The following is a 17,335-nucleotide window of genomic DNA, read 5'->3' on the forward strand; positions in this document are numbered from 1 at the left end:
GTTTATGTCTAAATGTAAGGTCAGATGAAATTTTTAAAGATTATCTTATTGCAAAATCCTAAAAAGAATATCATCTCTGTAAATTACCTTCCATCCAAAGTTAACTGCTCTTCTGTTGCATTCAATGCAACTGTAAGATCTTTTGTAGAACTAAATGTTACAAATGCTATTCTGTAATTAAAAAAAAGTAACAGAACATTCTTACTGAACTAAAGACAGCATCATTACGAATGTGATTCTTTACTTATTTTTTTTCTTTACAACACTATATATATGGAAAAATAATTTTAGAAAGTATTTAATGGTTTGAAAACCAGTGAGATTTTCTTGGATGGAATTTCATAGAACAAGGAGAAGGGTGATAGCCTTCAGATAAGATGTAGTTGATAAACAAGGAGTTTAAAGATCATAGATCATCTGTTTATTGCATTCTTATTTGGCAAAGCTAACGGTGTTGGCTCATAATGTCATGGTGTTGTCTCTCTACTCATATGGGTCAAAATCTTTAATTGTTTTTACATAGGCAGTAAAGGTAACGTGTTTTCCTGTAGCTCAGTCCATGTCGTAAACTTGGATATGTATGATAGCTCGTTTCGAAGCTGTGACATTTTCACATATGTGGTTAAATTTTCGGGGTACGAAGTGAGATTTACTTTTTCCGTAAATTAGCGGTTCCTTGTGGTAAAATATCCCCTTTTTAACACAATAAGTTCTTTGAAAATTTAATACTTTGAACACATTTAAAAGCTCCATAGTTTCTACACATTTATTCTATGTTCCTCTACTTTCCAAATCACCACTAATGGTTAAGTTCAGTCATTTGTAAAAAATAGAAACATGTCCAATATCACTACACAGAGATTTTTTCTTTACACGTGACTTTTGAGTTCCTCATTTCGAGGCGCATTAGGGATGTTGTCCCATATAAGAAATTTCATTCTCAGTTGATGGAGAAGAATAATTATCATACAAAAACTTCGAAGCAATATTCAAGAAAATAGTGGTAAATATATAAATTCTTGCATTAATTTTACTTCTAATACCACCCTATGCAACTAGAGAAGTAAAGAATTAAAATGTTTGTTTAAAATACTGAAGGTTATTGTGATCATGTAAATTTGAACATACATGTAAGCCATTCCCAAGGTTGCCAGATATTGGACAAAGACAAGTAAATATCAGTTTGGTCAAGATAAGTGTAATACGTATTACAAGACCAAATGACTGGTAAAATTTGTAATTTTGTACAAATCAATTATATGTGTCTGGTAAAAACAGTCTGGTCCAGTTAAGAACAAAGGTTTACTAGACCAAATGTTCAGTTTGATTTCTCATAGACTTAACATACAATGTGACATGCATTTTGGATGATAGTGTAAAGGGAAGTATAACTGAAATGTACACTACAAAGCAATATTCTCCAATACTTTAGAAAACACTGCCTTTCATGACTTACCCTTTAGGCCGTTTATGTATATGGTCTTTTACCATGTAACAATAATCCACGGTACCAAATTTGGAGAAAAACTTGGTCAATCTCTTTTGTGTTACCTGTAACAAGATATATATAGAAAATTAAACTATTTTTCGTGGTGTTTAAAGAAGGAAGTATACTAATATGGTTTAAATATCATTCTCTCTAGAAAGGCTAACAAGTTTAACAAGTTTAATAAAACAGATATAATTGTTTTATATCTTTTATCCTAGGTATTGTCAATGATGAATCATGGATCTTGACAGTTTATGACATTATTACATAGAAAATATATAAAGCCGGAGGTGTGATAAGACCATAAGTGCTATTGTATTGCCAACCCTTGTATCTATGTTTTATTTTAGTCTAAGACATGTATCATAATTTGTGTCCATTTCATAATAGTTAAATAAATAATGATAAAGAAATTGAAAATAACACTGTTTAACAAAAGATAGAAAAATGTGATTCAAGCCATCATAGAGGACTGCAAGTAAATAAGTAAATTGTGATCAAAGTTCCATTTATACTACTGTGAAAACAGTTAAATCATAATGCTTGTATAATATGTTCAACACCATGGGATTGCAAATACCTCTCCTTAGTATTTCTGTTTTTTTAACAAACCGTCTCTGAGTAGTTGCAGTCACAATGATGATTGCAGTATAAAATTCCATAAAAGGTCAAAAGTCCTACAACTCCCATACAAATGGCAGAATCTAACGGAGGATACAATATTCTGTAGAAAGTTAAAAACACTCATTTTCGTGGGGTTAAAATTTCATGGTTTTGTCTCTATATAAGATTTCATTGGGATATATAATTTTGTGGTTTCCAAAAATGGAAGTCATCTAATAATGAATAGGAAGGTTAAATTTTCGTGGAGGTTTTAATTTCGTGGATACATGTATATTCCTTCCATGAAATAGACGAAATTAAATCCTCCACAAAAATTTCTGCTTTTAACAGTAGTCAACTACAAATTAGGGCAAACAATCACACTACTTAAAGACTTTAAAGTATGATTTTTTTCTGTCTAACAGGTTCAAAGAATATGTTTTCACAAGGGTCATTGTTGTAATATAAAGTAGTCCAACAAATTTAACTCCCATGGAAATGGTGGAATAGAAATGCCAGCACAATATTACCATGTACCAAATGTAAGAGATTTCTGTCAAATAGTTTCAGAGGAGTTACATTCACAGGGGATGATTATCAAACATACCCACGCAGGAATATATACAGGAACAAGCTCATACTAGACCTACAACTTTTGTACTGATGATCAATCAGTTAGATCCTAAACAATAATTCTTACTATAGAATATATTTATTTTTTTCCTTCAATATCTAGTGTCAGTGATACACATTTATAAATAAATATAACTAACCCTGTAACTTATGTTTCCAACAAATATCTTTCTACTTAAATTAAATCTGTCATCAATCTGTTCCTCTTTGTCAACATTATTGTCTTCTTCTTCCATAGCTCTAAAAATAAAGTCAAACACAATCATTAAAACATGTTAATATTAATGATTTAACCAAATCATATATAGTTCATAATAGAACTTAAGGTTGATGTACCCTTATGTTGCTTCAATGCTAATACATGAGAATTTTACATAAAATCATCCCCATTATTACCCTTAATACACTCTTATGTTTGACAATGATTTCCATAAAACAAGTTTTTGAATGTAAGTTTTGGTTTAAACTAGTAAAAATATAGACATATTCAAGCACACCTTCAAGGGTGCACTCCACTTGATTTGTAATGGATTGGCTTTTGATTGTCTCCCTTAGCTCTAGCTCCCAATTAGTAATTCATCAATTAAATATTTATTTAATGTTTATCTAATTGATCATGACTTGATAAAATCCAAAGTAGTTTTATTTTATGAAACTATAAACCATAAAACCTTTTATATATTTTATGATTATTTTTGTACTTCATGTTAATATATTTAAAAAAAATTCAATACCATTTCATAGAATACATCGATCTTTATCATGTGTATGGAAGTAATATGTTTTAATTTTAAAACAAATGATCAGGGGTTGCTCCAGTGAGGAGAAGATCACTCTCCATGTATATATATATATATATAACTCGTCTAAACATCAACCCAACAATGTTAGATCTGTAAATTTGCTTTCGCAAATTTTTGGTTCTTCCCTCGCCGGGATTCGAATCCATGCTACTGTGATATCGTGACACCAAATCGCCTGCACTGCAGCCGTCCCGCTAGACCACTAGACCACCTGGGCTCTCAAAAAAAGAGCTTCCGCTGGCCGTGTGTTACCTTTCCTCGTCATATATATATGTACTTAAAATGTTCTTAAAATGATGGATTTATAAGTCATTGAAAACAATAATTTTAGCTTTAACGGAAAGCACTTTTTACAAACCGAAGGAACAGCTATTGGTTCCCATCTAGGCATGAATTATGCTTGCACCTACCTCGGACAATGGGAAGAAAATTTATTTCAAAACAGCAATTTACAACCATTTTCATATTGGAGATATGTTGATGACATCTGGGGAATATGGGAACATGGTTTAGATGAATTAAAAAAAATTCACGAAATGTCAAACAGTTTACATCCGAGAATTAAAACAGAAATGCGTTACTCAACTGAAAAAATTGAATTCCTTGATGTGTTTATACACATAGAAAACGGACAACTTAAAACAGATCTTTATACAAAATCAACAGATAAACACCAGTACTTACATGTGTCGTCAAGCCATCCAAACTCTGTAAAAAATGCCATACCATATGGTCTTGGTATTCGTGTCAAAAGAATTTGCTCAACAGAGGAAGATTACAAAACAAGAAGGGAAGAAATAAAAACGCACCTAAAAAAACGTGGATACAATAACTCGTCCACTGAAGTTCAATTGAAAAAAGTCGACAATTTAAACCGAGAAGATCTATTACAGTACAAACAGAAGAAAGAAAACAACAGGGTACCTTTAGTAATTACTTTTTCTAAAGCGCTTCCAAATGTACATTCAATTCTTAGAAAAAATCTTAAAATTCTCCATCAATCTGAAAGACTAAAGAAAATATTCCCCGATCCGCCTATCGTGGCATTTAAACGAGATAACAACATAAAAGACATCTTAGTGCACAAAAAGCATAATTTACTATTCTATAAACAAACTAATGGATGTGGACCATGTGGTAAAAATTGTGCATTATGCTCACATATAAATGAAACCAAGGTATTTTGTGACAACACCGGCAAAGAATATACCATTCAGGGACAAATAAATTGTAAAACCGTAGGCGTGATATATGCGATTAATTGGATACCAATGAAGAAGGCCGTAATGGCCGAAACGTATGGAAATTTGTGTTATAGTTTTTATTATACAATCATTCAGAGACTTTACATATATATATATATATATATATATATATATATATATATATATATATATATATATATATATATATATATATATATATATATATATAAGCCAGCAGTATAATATTGCCACCCTTCCCGAAATACAATTTTATCAAACTTATTATATATTAAACTACAGCTTTAAGGAAACCTTAATGAATTTGATTCCAATCTAGTTATCCTATATGCAAATATAATGTGGATTCTGCTTATAATTAGCAGGATCCAAGGCAGAATCCACTTATTAATTAAGACGTTTGGACAGAATAAAGTCAGATCTACTTGTATTTTTGTCCATCTGATGAGTTGAGCCTTTTTCAACTGATTTTTATAGTTCGTTCTTATGTTGTACTGTTATACCACTGTCCCAGGTTAGGGGGAGGGTTGGGATCCCGCTAACATGTTTAACCCAGCCACATTATTTATGTATGTGCCTGTCCCAAGTCAGGAGCCTGTAATTCAGTGGTTGTCGTTTGTTTATGTGTTACATATTTGTTTTTCGTTCATTTTTTTACATAATAAGGCTGTTAGTTTTCTCGTTTGAATTGTTTTACATTGTCTTATCGGGGACTATTATAGCTGACTATGCGATATGGGCTTTGCTCATTGTTGAAGGCCGTACGGTGACCTATAGTTGTTAATGTCTGTGACATTTTGGTCTTTTGTGGATAGTTGTCTCATTGGCAATCATACCACATCTTCTTTTTTATATATAGATATATTGAAAAAAATCTGTCTTAAGTATCATAAACCATAGGCGAATTGTTTACCATTTCCTTTTGAGTTAACAGGATTTCTGCAGTAACAATGAAAAGATATATGTCAGATGAAATGCTTGACTTAGTGGATTTTGTTCAAGTTTCTTATGAGGAAATTAAACCTAAAAAATGTTGTTCATATTTGTGAGGCAGAAATTGTTCTGATAAAACTTTCTTTTTTTTCAAATAAATAACTTATCATTATAATTAGACATTATTGAATCAAAGTATTCTTTTAATTTAGTGATGATAGACTTGTGATATTCTGGGCAACAAAACCATTATTTATTCCACCCTAAAATCCAACATTATTCAGCAGAGATGCAAATCATGAAATAAAATATATATATAACCATTTTTAATGACAGCAATGATTATTTATTCAATATAGGTATGTAAGTCCCCAATTATGGTAGAAAAATTTAAAAATTTGTGTCTGCGCAGAAATCTACTTCCTTTTTTCAGTCTTGTTTGCATGAGACTTTGAATAAAATATATATTTATCAGGGGTGCAGGTTGTTAGGTAACCTGGTCGTTTCGTAACTAGTCGATTCATAACTTACTAGGTCGTTTCGTACCTGAGACGTTTTGTAACCTTATATTAATATATAATAATAATATGAGTCGTAGGTTACTTAAAAAATAATAAAAAGACCTATTGATGTACATATATATCTATAAATATTTATTAAATAATTGATTGCACATAATTTTACACTTTACAAGTACAGTTTTGCACACATGCGAATAGAACAGAAGAATTTAAATTGTCCATCATCATTTAGATGTACCCCTTTAGTCTTCTGCCAAGTGCTTTGATGTCTCCAATACTTGAAACCACTCATTTTTATTAATCTTCTTTTTTTTCTATCATAAGTTTTTTCTTTCATGTTTCTTGTTGTTAGTCTGACGGTTAGCCTAAGGAGGGTTATGCAATTGCATGTAAAAGTGAGAGAAAAAAAAGACAATAATTATTTTTAAGTTGTGTGCCATAGGCCATGCGCCATAGGTCATGTGCCATTAATCAACTTAATCACTTTACACCTACTATATAATTACTTTTTATTAGCTGTCATCAGTTGTCATAAAAACATTAAAGCTGTCACTGAGTGTAATTACCAATAAGCCAATTAGCCAATAATTAAAATTTTTTTAGAAAATTTTAAATTAAAAACATTACAATATTGTTATTATTAGATAAACAATTTGATCATTTATAAATAAACTGTTTCATTTAAACTAATTAATTTAAACTAACACTTTATAACCATATATAATAACACCAGGTACGAAACGTCTCAGTTACAAATCAACTAAGTTACGAATTGACCAGGTACGAAACGACCAGGTTACGAAAAGACATGCATTCATTTAATATCAGTCTAGTAAAATATAGGAAGGAACTCACTACCAATTCATTTTTAATAAATGTTTGATAGGAAAAAAAAACGTTACCTGATGACAGTGTTTCTTTGTTTACATTGAATATGACGTCATAACTTAAATAACGTCACAACTAAAATCCCTTACAACAGAACTAAAATTGGAAACGTTATGGTATTTCTGTTGTTTTCAAATGTATGAATTAAAAAAAAAAAATCATACCGTCTTTGTCCCCTTTCACAGGTAATGCCTGCCTCATATTATTTACATCTTTTTTTATATTTGTTGCTGAAATGTGCACAGCAAAACATTCAAATATATGTTGGCTGTGAACGACGTTTTCATTTGATCAGGTTGGGAACAAACCCTCTATATGGTGATTATGCCTGTATAGAGGGCTAATCCTTCTATAGAGGGATAAAATTATCCTTCTATAGAGGGTTATTTTTGTTTAGACTGGATTTAAAACAAAAAAGGGCAGAATGGCAATTCCTACAGAAATTCTATTGTTAGATTTAACATGAAATTTAAAGGTCAACTATTCTTTTTGTTGTTGATCAGGTGTTTAGATAGGTATACAAATTAGATTGCAAGTTTTGTCACTTTAGCAGAAAACTGGTCATCCCAATTTTTAGTAGGCAGTGTCTGCGTGTACCAGCATGCGGGTACGAATAGTCAAATTGCCGTTCATAGGCTACGCATACCCACATCTGGTTGTATAATTGAATGGCATCGGATCGAGAATGAAACATGAAATACATACGAAAATTATCGCAATTAGGGATTAAATTTAATTTAATATCATGAATTGGAACATTATTGGTTCAAAATTATCAGTCGATTAATTTTATACAATTATTGTATTAAAGAAAATTGGAGTCAATTGCAGCTGCAGAGAAAAGAAAAACTGGAAACATAAATTCAATTAAATATGAATTAAAGTTTAACAGAATAAATTTTTCCTGTATTCACGGAGGCAAAAAATTCTAAACAAGTTACACAGGAAAAAGGCCTAATACATTATTTCTGATAAAACAAAAGCTGATGCCAATAATCTTCTAGAAGCTTCGTTAATAAATAACAAAATATTTGATGAAAATGTAAACCTTCAGTGCATCAAAAATATTTTACCTCTAGGAGTAGAAGCAACTTAAAATTCAGATCAGGTAAAGAAGAGAATCATGCAAATGGACATGTAACAAATGTCAAAAAAACCTACACGACCAGGACTCTTTGGCCTGTGATTGTTGTTTGGACTTGCAACATTTGAAATATGTGCCAAAACAATCCTAATGGATATATAAAATTTGGAACTTGCTTCTTTAATCTTTATATATAGCCTGAGACACCCTAGCTTTAATTTGAGTCATTTTAGATATTTTAAAATTTCAGTTTCTGTTTTACATGTACATTTTACTCAAAGATTATTTTTAAATGTCATATAGGTATTTTTCAAATTCAGTAAAATTAAGTCTTGCATGGTAAAAGTTTACTTCTCCTTTGACAAGTTTATTGCGTTTCTGAAAAGTGTTTGCAGAACATGAATAAAAAAAAATAATTAAAAATTGTGACAAAGATACCAACTTTGTACATTCCAAGTGTAACGGTATATTCACATGTATTTTCTATTAAATTATCTTTATTCACCTAAAATATCCAGTAATATTAGGTCCGAGTACACAGTTATCGTCCTTTGATTTTCGTTGTCCACGAATATAGTCCTTAGTGTGGACAGTGTGTTACTTGCCAATTTTTGTTATACCCCTTCCAAATTTATTTCTCCATGTTTTATGCCTCATATAGCAAGTTGGGGGGTGAAATGACACTGTAAAAAAAGTTGGGTCATAAATATTAATGTAAAGTAGTGATTAGGTCCAGCTGAAAAAGGTCAAAAATTAGCACTTCGGAAGCTGTCAAAAGATTTCAAGACCCCCTTAACATAAGATTGTCCATATTTTGAGTTAGAGCTGATGAAGTTTTCTATAATTTTGATATAATTTGTCCCAAAAGTAGTACAACACACTGTAAAAATATTATTGAGAAAGCGCAGGTGGGTTTTTTTTAATTTTCATTTATTGTCTAAAAGAAATGCACTACGAAATAACTGTGTACTCGGACCTAAGAGGTGAAATCAGGAAATATAGAATCTGTACTTTGGCAACTTCCCTGAATGATTTGATGGTGCCAATTTGTCAAATAGCATAAAACTAAAGGATTTAAACTTTTATTTGATAGAATTTCTGCAAAAATGACCAATTTTGGCATTATATGGTCAAAATAAGCATTTCATAGCTTTTTCAATTTTGATGCATAAGTGGCATTCTGACTTTCTATCTGACATGTTTTCATGTGTCAATTTTTGTGTTTCTATGCTTTAATCCAGTTTTATTACTCATTTGTGAACTCTGAATCTACAGAAAAGAAGATTATCTCAGAAAATATGAGCAAAATGTGTTGTATAAATGACCCTCGTCTAACGCCCTGTTTGGATCAAGTTAAATGTGAGGAGCATGGCACATAAAAGTTGAAGTCCATAATAAATACCTCAATAAATTTGTATAAAAAGCACTTAACAATGTCTTTTGTACCTGTTTCATTTCACATAATATCTTTCTTTACCTCTGTAGGATAGCATGTGGTTCAAATATAAGCCTGTTGAGACTAAAATTGCATGCAAGTTTTTCACTAAAAAGTGAAAAATCTTTGTATCAGACCATACTGTCTACTAAAAAAGTTGAATGTAAGAGCCTTTTTGTGCTCAGATTTATTGTATCATGTCACCTGAGTATAGAAATGATAGAAAAGACACAAATTTTTATTTCCTATAGCTTCAATATGCATTTTTAAATGTAAATATGTGCTACGGCCTAAATTGACCCTAAATTAATTTTAGTCTTACTTGGCCTAAGACCCTTTTAAACTAATATGATATGTTATTTGTAAGTTTTCTTTCCATTTAAAGTACATTAAGTACATATGTAAGGATTATTTATAATCAAAAAGCTTCACAAACTTAAAATTGCTGGAAAATATTACATCTTCATGTAAGGCCCGCTTCATTGGAAAACCTCCATTTTTAGGCACAGGCTCATATAAATTTGACTTTTGAAAAATTATGCTAAGTCTGATATAACAAATGAGTACTCTATTGCTTTAAATACATGATATATTATATATTAAGGCATTTTAAAAGTATTTTTTTGCAATATTTAAATTTTATAAGCTCCAAATGTTGATAGTTGAAATTTCTCAATTTTAACGTCTAAATTTAACACGCAAAGTTGAATATAGAATTAATCATATTGTCTATAATATATATCCTATTGCTATGAAACTTTGTAAGCAGTCTTGTAATATATTAAGCTTTAGTCATACCAAGTTTTATTAAGATTGGTCAACTTTTTCTATCCTATTAGGTCCGAGTACACAGTTATCGTCCTTTGATTTTCGTTGTCCACGAATATAGTCCTTAGTGTGGACAGTGTGTTACTTGCCAATTTTTGTTATACCCCTTCCAAATTTATTTCTCCATGTTTTATGCCTCATATAGCAAGTTGGGGGGTGAAATGACACTGTAAAAAAAGTTGGGTCATAAATATTAATGTAAAGTAGTGATTAGGTCCAGCTGAAAAAGGTCAAAAATTAGCACTTCGGAAGCTGTCAAAAGATTTCAAGACCCCCTTAACATAAGATTGTCCATATTTTGAGTTAGAGCTGATGAAGTTTTCTATAATTTTGATATAATTTGTCCCAAAAGTAGTACAACACACTGTAAAAATATTATTGAGAAAGCGCATGTGGGTTTTTTTTAATTTTCATTTATTGTCTAAAAGAAATGCACTACGAAATAACTGTGTACTCGGACCATTTACTGCTGAAGCAAAATCAATCTAACGAGCATCGGCACAATGATAAGAGACGTAATGTCTATTGAATTTTCCAAGGACCCTTTACATCGTTATCAGAAAACAAAGTGTGTTATAACGTCTGTCAAATCTGAAATCGATTTTGTCAAGTCATTGGGCATTTATTTTCACACAAGATCGTATGTAACATTATGCACATAGGAAAAATAATAGACCCCCGGCGCAATCTCTTTGAAAATTGTATTTTCCTTTTTTAAACAAGATGAAACAAGTCTACAGATTATGTTTGCTAACATCCCGTTGGAAACAAAAACAATGTTTAGACCTAGTATTTCATACATCCGGCCGTAAGGGCGTGATCACATGTTAGTCACATGTTTCACATATGACCGGAAATGATTAGAACTTAATGACAAAAACAATTTTAATAAAAAAAAGGAAATAACTGGACTTCTGTTTCGTTTGAAATGTAACGCATAACGATAACGTCATTTTCTAACTTAATTATTACGAAGAACAAAACTAGAATGTAAATCATCTTTCATTTACCTGTTTGAACATTTCATATTTACATATTGTTATAAAGAATTCTATTACAACAAAGCAGATTACATCATCTAAAAATTTGCGTTACGAAATTTGAAACCAAAGTAATGCTAGTGTTCTTACACCTGCTACAGAAATACTTATAGTTCTCAGCATTTTCTTCTGACTATTCTTATTGGTCGATGTTCTTTATTATTTGAAAGCAAAAGTTACGAATTTGCCAGTGACGATTATCTATAAATCAGTCAGCGTTATGTACTTCGGAAGCGAAAAGTAACGCGAGAAACGACACAAAAATACGGTCGTATAATCTTTAACATGTTTAAAATTTGTTAATTTCAATTTTTTTTCTAGGGAAGAGTAGCATACACTTGTATGTTGATAAAAATAAAGGCATCTTTAGATGTAGTTACAACTTTTCTTACAGTAATACACATTTTTATCACTTTTCTATAGTTATAGGAAACGAGCCCAATAGCAAATTATGGTCCATATGTTGATGCATATAATGCTAGAAATTATAGCCAATATAACTAGAAAATGTCATTCTGCCCTAATTTGCTTTAAATTAAGTGTTAACAAAAATACCCCTCTAAAGAGGGATACTTTTATCCCTCTAAAGAAGGATTATCCCTCTATACAGGTATAATCACCATACAGGGGGTTTGTTCCCAACCTGTTAATATACAGAATGGCACATATCTTTACTTCAGTATTTTTGCTGCTTTCATAGTATTGCAATTAGGATTTTTAGAGTTTTTCTGGTCACAGAAGTGGTGGGTCATTAACATCGATAAAACTGAAGTCAACACAACGTGTGGCAAACTGCCCCTGGCAGGCTTCTCGCACAGACTATCCGATTTAAAAAGAAATATATTGAGACATATTTCAGCTATAAAGTTATCGAGCCCTTGTGTTCTTGAATCTTGTTTCTAGTTGCAGAACATTTGTGGAAAAGTCAAAATAGCACAAAAAACGGCTACACACTTGCGACCGAGGAAATTCGTCTGCTTCCGGAAACTGTTGCTTCAGAATAAAAACCAACCCAACAACGGATGATTGTACGTACTAATCAGAATATACCTGAGTAGAATTAAAAAAAAACAACCAGATAAACAAAAAAGGTATATGAGTAACAGGCAACAATGTACAACAATTAATATTTGAAAACAACAAATATATGACCAGCTGTCAAATTCATGTTTCCCGATTTGACTTTATTTTCATATTTTATTTATAACCATAAAAAAACATTAATTCAAATTATACAAAAGTATCGTGATATAAAATGAACAATTTACGGGGCATGGACTCTATATTAAAGAAGCTTCGTTCCATGTGTATTTTAGTCTTGACACCATCTAATTATCTATAGAGTTGAAAATAAAAATAAAATAAGGGCATAGATAACCTAATAAATGCATCGAAAACTGAATAGTTTATTGTGTGTATAAATATTTTTGCTGATTGCATACCTGCCTACTGTCACAAATTGTGGGGGATTTCCCCCATGGAGGCTCCCAAATGGAAATTTAAAAAGAGAAACATGGTCCACAATTTAAAACAATCAATCTTACATCAGATATGGTATTGTTTAAGTATGGAGCAAAAAAAAAATCCCAACAACATAACAAAAAATTTGAAGGCACCCTTGAAGGTTTTGTAGGATTGTCAGAATCATTTTGCACAAAACCCTCATGGGCGTTTTGAAAAGTTGGTAGGTATGCTAAGAAACAAAACAAAGTTTTTAAAACATTTTATAACCTTGAGTTTATTTATATATGTGAGACTCAGATCGACGTCCGGTCTCTAATCGACGTTCCATTCCTCAAATCGACGTCCAATGTTGAAGTCACAATCAAATAACATTCCAAATCGACGGCCAATGTTATGCCTACCTAAGGCTAATCGACGTCTATTTTTAGACTTCTCTAATCGACGTCCAATTTTTACCTTCTCGAATCAAAGTCCGTTTTGGACACGGACAACCCAAAATTGATCTGAACCGATAGCAGCTGAAACCTTTAGACCTTCAAACATATTATGTGTGTCAAATAAGATCTATCTTAAAAAAAACATTTGTATGCCCCACCTACGTTAGTAGAGGGGAATTGTGTTTTCTGGTCTGTGCATCCGTCTGTTTGTTCGTCCGTTCGTTCGTTCGTCTGTTTTCCGTCTGTCCTGCTCAGGTTAAATTTTGGTTACAGTTTTTGGTTGAGGTAGTTTTTGATGAAGTTGAAGTCCAATCAACTTGAAACTTAGTACACATGTTGCTTATGATATGATTTTTCTAATTTTTAAGCCAAATTAGACTTTTGAACCCAATTTCACCGTCCACTGAACATAAAAAATGAAAGTGCGAGTTTCAGGTTAAAGTTTTTGGTCAAGGTAGTTTTTGATGAAGCTGAAGTCCAATCAACTTAAAGTCAAATTAGATTTTTTACCCATTTCACGGTACATTGAACATTGAAAATGATAGTGCGAGTGGGGCATCCGTGTACTTTGGACACATTCTTGTTTTTTTTTTTATAAATTTATTTCATACTAGACTAATAGATATAGGAAGATATGGTGTGAGTGCCAATGAGACAACTCTCCATCCAATTAACAATTTGATAAATGTAAACCATTATAGCTCAATGTACGGACTTCAACACGGAACCTTGGCTCACACCGAATAATTATATAATAAGCTATAAAGGGCCCAAAATAACTAGTGTACCTAGACTAAGTATGTAAGCTGGTTGTGAGCCATTATAGGCAAGTGTACGGCTTTCAACAATGTTGTATTTAAATATTTTTATGAATCCGTTGTGGTGCTTTGATATTTTAGTTTTTAAAAGTTAATAGTGATATTCAAAAAATAAACCATGACGGAACGATTCAGCTGAAACTTCGGTTAACCGGAACATTTAATTATTGTGGAAACAACTTCACAGATGTAAACACTTCGGCTGTTGTTTGCTCTATGGTCGGGTGGTTGTCGCTTTGACATATTCACCATTTCCTTTCTCAATTTTAATGTGATGCAAATGATCCCATGATAGTTTTTAAACAATCCCAAATTCAAAACTAAGTTGAAATGAAATCGATAATATGGGATCAAATCCAAGTAAACATACAAAGCCTAAAAGGTCCCTCTCTGCACCACAGATAAGCATAAGAGCAAATGGGCACGTTCCAGTAAGACGAGCAGCTACTGGGATCAACAGTCTGGGAATAGAACCCAATGACTCCTCACTGTTAACTAAAAAATCAGACGAGGCACCATATATTGAATTTCCTGAAGAAGAGTACAGAGATGGACGACTTGGTATCACGGTAAACATCTGCAAATTAATGTTGTCCGCTAAATGAGACAAATGACTGTCCTCAAGTGTCTGCCACAAGCTGATCCAGCCTTTCTATCTGTTCAGGTTCATCAGTCCTGTATTTGGGGTCAATTACGTCCTATATGGCAAATATTTATAAAGGATAAAAGTGATGTTTTCAAGTTGATCTAGCCCCCAGTCGATTCCGTATCAGGTCCGTTCATGCCAAATACACTTGTGCACCATACACATTCGCATCTCACAGGTTTGCCCCTTAAGTCCGTTCGCACCTTACATGTTTGCACCCAATTTTTATTCAAATTTCAGTTGCATTAGTAGATATTTTTTAACGTGAGGGTACCCAAATTGCACTACTGAGTACCTATTTGGCAAAAATAGCAGATTTCCTAGAGACTAAACTAAATATGATTTGATATTATGCACTTCTTTCAACAAAGGTAAACATATTTCATGTATTTAGAGATACACAAAACGTTCACAGTATTTATCAACAGATGAAGTGTTTACTGAAAAAATGAAATGTACAGAAACACCTCCATGCGACGTCATCAAAACGTCATCTTTTAAGAATTAGCAACTGCAGTTGTGTTACAAGTATCCATTTCTTAAAAGATGAAGAATAAGCATGGACTAATATCATGAATATCCGACTGTTCAAAATATTTGAAGAAATTAAACAAAAGGCTCTGTTATTCGACTTTTGACAATGCGAATTTAAGCATAGATGCAATTTGGGTACTCCTCATTACAGAATCATTGATGGTTTAGAGGTCAGCTCAGACCAATTTTTCTAAGATTCCATATGGATTCAACATTAAATTGGTGAAACCATATACATGTAGCATGTATAGTAAATAATGATACATCTACGAAATAAACACAAAATGAAAACTTTTGACTGAAGTATAATTACACGCAGGTTAAAAATCTGTCAAAATGTGTTCAGTTTGGGTGCCCTCACGTTATATTCCAAATAATTCTATTTTCTTGAATAAAGTTTGAGGAATTATTATGTGTGTGGTTTTTTTTTATTGGTTAGATGATTAATTATTAAATGTTAATTATGTATGATTACTGCTAATTGGTATTCATACACAGCTAAATTAGTGTTATTGTTGAGGGTTTAAAAATCATGGTTGTTGTGTTAACTTGCTTTGACATGTTTGATGTAAATACTGCATGTATTTAGCTTGGTATGAGTAAAACTTTGAAGATTTCAAAAAAAAAAAAGAAAGATATAACTGATATAAGATGTATTCAACACACTAAAACAAAAGGTTGTCAGAATCTCACTTTACTCAGAAACAATGAAAAAAATTACTTATATAGCAATACACTAACCAAAACATGATTAAGATTTTATATACACATAAAAAAAACATTGTTAGAATCTCACTATATTTAGAAACAATGAAAATAAAAAGTTATAGCAATACACTTACCATCGCTTACCATTTATTCAAAACCAAAATAACGTGATCAGATTCACACTTTATTGACCAGAAACAATGAAAAAAAATCGCAACTGAAATAAGATGTATTCAACACACTCAAACAAACGTTGTCAGAATCTCACTTTAACATGATTAAGAATTATTCAACACAAAAATAAAATACTGGTTGTCTGAATCTCACTTTATTTAGAAACAATGAAAAAATAATATATATTTATAGCAATTTATACTTACCAAAACTCAGTTCCACAAAACCAATAAAAATTGGGCGCAACTGTCATTGACTGTGTAGGGTGCGAACAAACTTTTGGTGCGAACCTGTAGGGTGAGAAAGTAAAAAGGGGGGGGGGGGGGGATGTGAGTTGGCTTGAACAGACCCTGATTCGTCGATTCCATTCAAAATCCCTTGGGCACAAATTAATCCTTCCAAAGTTGTTTGGGCCCAAGCCGAGTCATTTAAATTTTGTTTGTTTGTTGCTGAATTTCTGGTTTCAATTCTCTAACTTAAGCATGTTTTAAAGTTTGCCTCAACCAATTTTATGAAACTTATACACAATGCTCATTACCACAAAACACTGAGAACAATTTTGAATTTTGGTGGTGCAACTTTTACATATCTAGAGTTATGCCCCTTTACAAATGGAAAAAATGAATCCCTTCTCTTACATGTCCTTAAGAATGCCTCAATTAGATTTATGAAATGTGTACACAGTGCTGATGATTCTTATTACCACAAAGACTCAGATCAAGTACAAAGTTGGGTGACGTCACTTTTACAGCTCTTGAGTTCAGTCCCTTTTTAATGTTGTTCTGCAAGTGGGGGCATCATCTATGTCCGATGGACATACTGTATTCCCATTTTTTTTTATATAAATTCAGATGGTTTTTTTAATGCTTACCAAAAGATTTTCATTTAAATTTCTCCATCGTTCAGGCATTGAAGAATGTGATGGCATTAACTTTTATAATTATTTATCTTAATTATTTTGTCTAGATTATTTTGATTTTAGACTAAAGAGAAAATTAGGAAAATTCTTGGATCACTTGACGATGAGAAACTTTTTACTGACACAGACTTCCCAGCAGACACTGCAGCATTATT

At 31.8% G+C, this 17,335-nt stretch overlaps 2 protein-coding genes across 5 annotated transcripts in view; one reads left to right on the forward strand and one right to left on the reverse strand.

Annotated features, from left to right (window-relative positions):
• Positions 1–12,492, reverse strand: part of LOC139528438 (putative RNA-binding protein EEED8.10) — a 38,829-nt gene extending 26,337 nt beyond the window's left edge. Inside the window, exons 1-4 of one of the 4 annotated variants that reach the window (XM_071324411.1) lie at positions 12,435–12,492; positions 2,866–2,965; positions 1,457–1,551; positions 88–171 (exon numbers count right to left, since the gene is read on the reverse strand). In XM_071324411.1, the coding sequence (XP_071180512.1) occupies positions 88–171; positions 1,457–1,551; positions 2,866–2,961 (275 nt within the window). In that variant the 5' untranslated portion in view covers positions 2,962–2,965; positions 12,435–12,492. Of the gene's footprint in view, positions 1–87; positions 172–1,456; positions 1,552–2,865; positions 2,966–12,123 lie in introns of all 4 variants that reach the window. The other 3 variants (XM_071324412.1, XM_071324410.1, XM_071324409.1) reach the window with 3 other exon arrangements.
• Positions 12,493–14,434: 1,942 nt separating this feature from the next.
• The window catches only part of LOC139526635 (calpain-A-like), a 25,684-nt gene continuing 22,783 nt past the window's right edge, over positions 14,435–17,335 (forward strand). Inside the window, exons 1-2 of the mRNA XM_071321795.1 lie at positions 14,435–14,768; positions 17,244–17,327. Of these exons, the coding sequence (XP_071177896.1) occupies positions 14,544–14,768; positions 17,244–17,327 (309 nt within the window). The 5' untranslated portion in view covers positions 14,435–14,543. The remainder of the gene's footprint in view (positions 14,769–17,243; positions 17,328–17,335) is intronic.

Source organism: Mytilus edulis, chromosome 6 (assembly GCF_963676685.1).
Source record: "Mytilus edulis chromosome 6, xbMytEdul2.2, whole genome shotgun sequence".
Lineage (NCBI taxonomy): Eukaryota > Metazoa > Mollusca > Bivalvia > Mytilida > Mytilidae > Mytilus > Mytilus edulis.